General features: G+C 34.5%; 1 protein-coding gene across 1 annotated transcript; it reads left to right on the forward strand.

Annotated features, from left to right (window-relative positions):
• The first annotated feature begins 939 nt into the window (after positions 1 to 939).
• LOC139844198 (uncharacterized) lies at positions 940 to 3,467 on the forward strand. The gene is made up of 4 exons (XM_071834415.1): positions 940 to 1,504; positions 1,589 to 2,238; positions 2,314 to 2,566; positions 2,707 to 3,467. The coding sequence occupies exons 1-4, from the start codon at positions 940 to 942 to the stop codon at positions 3,465 to 3,467; spliced, it is 2,229 nt and encodes a 742-aa protein (XP_071690516.1).
• Positions 3,468 to 4,033: the final 566 nt, after the last annotated feature.

Below are 4,033 nucleotides of genomic sequence, written 5' to 3' on the forward strand. Positions count from 1 at the left end.
CTGTTTGGCCCGCACAGAGTGAAGGATACCAGAGTGAAAACTTAACATGATCACAAAATAGTCGCAATAGTTTAAATGCAATACGAATTATTCTAGCTTATAAATGACACTTGTACGTTATTATAAACTACACACCAAATCTATCATAAACATTTTTTTTCACCCACGCTGCTAAAAATACTGTAAAATGTTTCAACAGACTACTAAGAAACAAATTTTTTATTAACTGTTTGCTACATTATCATTGATAAACAACAGAACCATCTTTATAAATTTACATATAGTACACAAATAAAACAAGAAGTAAAGCTGTGAGCCTGTTACATTGATGTATTTTTGTATTGTATATAACTTATAAAATAAATAAAATGAATAAAAGTGTAAAAGAAAGACATATGGAATAAAGTGGGGCTTACAATTATCCATTTATTTACATTGGTGTATTGAAATTGAATTGTACCCATTAACACAAATCATATCGTTGAATTCTTTTACAGTACTTTGTAATGGCATTGGAGGTTGCAATTTGGATTTTATGGTCATAAAAGTGAAAAGGCTTCACTCATTGGCTGCACCTTGATAACCATTGGGTTTACTTTTCAATTATGTTGCATATCATATTATCCAATAGTACAACTAGACAAAATTTTGTCGGGAGTCCCTGTGGTATACTCCAAATTTTGTCTGGAGTCCAAAACTTTGTTTTTGATAAGAGGCGTCCCTGTGGTTTACAATAAGTGTGCCAGGAGTCCAAATCGTTACCTTCTACCATTTACAACCGTTTGTACGAGACACATGATAAGCACGTGAGGGTATAACGGTCTACTCTCTAAATTTAAAACCCTAATATTCATCTTATACCCTGTACACCCTGTAGGTTATAGCCACCCAAACTCAATCGTTCCTCAATCTCAATCAAATCCTTAGACCAACAAAAAAATGGAATCCGATTCAGAAGGTGATCGACATCGACATGTTGATGAAGCTTTACTAGATGATTTTGATCCTTTCTTTGATATACCAATCAATCCTACATCAGATAAGGAGATTACTGTCATAAAGGATGATGAGTTAATTGTGGATGAAGATAACCCTGTTCAAGACTATATTGTGGATATGTCAGAGTTTGACAGTGGAGATGAGTTCGATGATAGCAATGAAGGGATTAGAAGAAGAAAGCTTAGAAAGCTCCAGAGACTAGAAAAGGCTAAAGGTGTTGCCAAAACTGCTTTCTATGTTGGTCAACCATTTGCAAGTGCAACCGAGGTAAAAGATTATATTAAATTGCATTCAATAGAGACTAGGAGACAGATTGTGTTTATAAAAAATGATTTAGTTAGGGTGAGGGCTGGTTGTGAAGGTTTGGTGGCTGATTTTGTGAATGGTAACTTAGTGGAAAGGAAAAGTGGTCTAATATTGAATAAAAAACCTGTTGGAAATGGTCATAGTGGTCAAGCATTGAATAAACAAGTGGTAGTTGGTGGGTTATTTAAGACAAATAAAGGTAAATAAAAGATAGGGCAAACAGATAAGAAAGAGAAAGGAAAGAAGAGAAAGTTAAATATTGAATGTCCATGGGTATTGCAAGTGTCAAAGGAGTTAAATTCTGAGACATGGCGTGTAAAAACTTTTGTGGGTAAACATGAGTGTCTAGAAACTAGGGAAAATAAGCATTGCACTTATAGTTTCTTGTCTACACAATTGATTGATCAACTACCTGCCAACCCAAAAATACCCACCAAAGCTGTAAAGAGTCAGCTTGAATCATCATTGGGATTGGAAGTGTCATCAACTAAGGCTTATCAAGCACTAAAAAGGGCAACTGAAACTATGAGAGGGGGTTACAGAACTCAGTATGCAGAACTTAGAGATTATGGTTTAGAGTTAATTAAGTCCAACCCAGATACAACAGTTAAGATTTTAACTGAACAATGTGATCCCAATGCATCCACTAGAGTGTTTATGAGAATATATGTATGTCTGGGTCCTTTGAAACATGGATTTAGGGCTATGGGAAGAGAACTACTTGGACTTGATGGGGCACACATGAAACCACCAGCAACTGGACACATCTTGACTGCAGTGGGAGTGGATTCAAATAATGGCCTGTATCCAGTGGCATATGCAATTGTGGATCAAGAAAGTTACAACTCATGGAGTTGGTTCTTGGAGTGTTTGGGTGATGATTTAGGGTTAACAAGTGAATCAAACTTTACTTTCATCAGTGACAGGCAAAAGGTATGTTGTTTCATTGTTTTTGTATCAACCTTACTTTCATTAATATTGTATAAACTGTTTTATTGTTATATTCAGGGTCTATTAGAAGCTGTTTTAAGGATGTATCCCAATGCAGAACATAGATTTTGCTTAAGGCACATTCATGACAATATGAAGAGAAGAGGTTTCAATGGTGAAGCTTATAAACAACACTTGTGGAAGTGTGCAAGTGCCACAACTGTGCAATTATTTGAAAAGTCAATGCTTGACTTGAAAGCTTTTAGTACAGATGCACACACTTATTTATCTAAGATACCTCCAAAAGCTTGGTCAAAAAGTCACTTTTCTGGTACTTGCTATATATATATATATATATATATATATATATATATATATATATATATATATATATATATATATATATATATATATATATATCTTCAATTTTATTCAATTACTAATAATTACTTATATGAATAATTGGTACAGGAAGAGCAAAGAGTGATGTTTTGTTGAATAACATGTGTGAGGTTCTAAATAGATGGTTGGTTGATGGTAGAGACAAACCTATAATCACTGCACTGGAGTATGTGAGGGTGTATTTAATGAAAAGGATAGTTCATGTTATTCATCATATTGATAGAAGTAATGGACCATTAACCCCAACTGCAACCAAGCTATTTCAGTCAATTAAGAAGGATGCTAATAAATTGACAGTCCTTTGGAGTGGTAGTAACCTTTATCAAGTTAATGGACTTCATGGTAACCAATGTGTAGTTGATATAGGGTTAAGAAGGTGTGCTTGTAGGAAATGGGAAATTACAGGGATGCCATGTAAGCATGCTGTGGCAGTATTTTGGAACATGACAGCTCATTCAAAAGAAATTGGTCCAGTTGAGAGATGGTTTGACCCTATCTACCATTTGGACACTTGGAAACAAACCTATGGTTACACCATCAACCCAATCAATGATAGACTCATGTGGCCAAAATCAGATGCACCCACTAAGCTACTACCACCATTATTTAAACCTTCACCTGGTAGACCAAAAAAAAATAGGATAAGGGGTTTTAGTGAAAATGAAAGTGTTGTCAATGATGGTAAGTTGTCTAGAAAGGGAAAGAGCACTACTTGTGGCAAATGTGGAGAGTATGGACATAACAGAAGGGGATGTACCTCTGAACCAAATGGCAGTCAAAATGTATCAAGTGGTAGTGGAAGTCAAGCAAGTGGAAAGAGACAAGTTTGATCTAGCAGTGAAGGTCAAGAAACTCCAAGTCTTTTGGTGTAGTTTAAGTCTTTTGCAGTAAGTTACAGCTAGTTTTCAAGTCTTTTGGTCAAGTCTTTTGATGTAATAGTCTTTTGTATACTTGAAAACTAGCTGCAACTGTTATTGTTGTAATCGTCTATGGTACTTTACAACAATGGTTTAGTTTCTGCCACTGTAATAGTCTTTTGATGGTTTAAATGTACTTGGTTTACGTTGTAATTGTTTAATGTAATGAAATGTAATTAGTTTCTGCCACTCTAATAGTCTTCAAGACTTCTGCCCAAATGTGTATCATGTAAATGAACAACTCTAATAGTCTTAATGATGTAACCTTGACTGCAAATGACCCCAAATGTGCAAATGTAAATGAACAACTCATTAATAAACCAAATGAACACCATATTTTTACTGCCAAATGAACCAAATGGTTCTTCAATTTGATTTTATTATAATTTTTAATACAAAATACAAAAGTTGAACCAAATGAACATCATCTTATTAACTACCAATATTACATATAGATTGATCCTACTTAATCTACTTCG

Source organism: Rutidosis leptorrhynchoides, chromosome 1 (assembly GCF_046630445.1).
Source record: "Rutidosis leptorrhynchoides isolate AG116_Rl617_1_P2 chromosome 1, CSIRO_AGI_Rlap_v1, whole genome shotgun sequence".
NCBI lineage: Eukaryota > Viridiplantae > Streptophyta > Magnoliopsida > Asterales > Asteraceae > Rutidosis > Rutidosis leptorrhynchoides.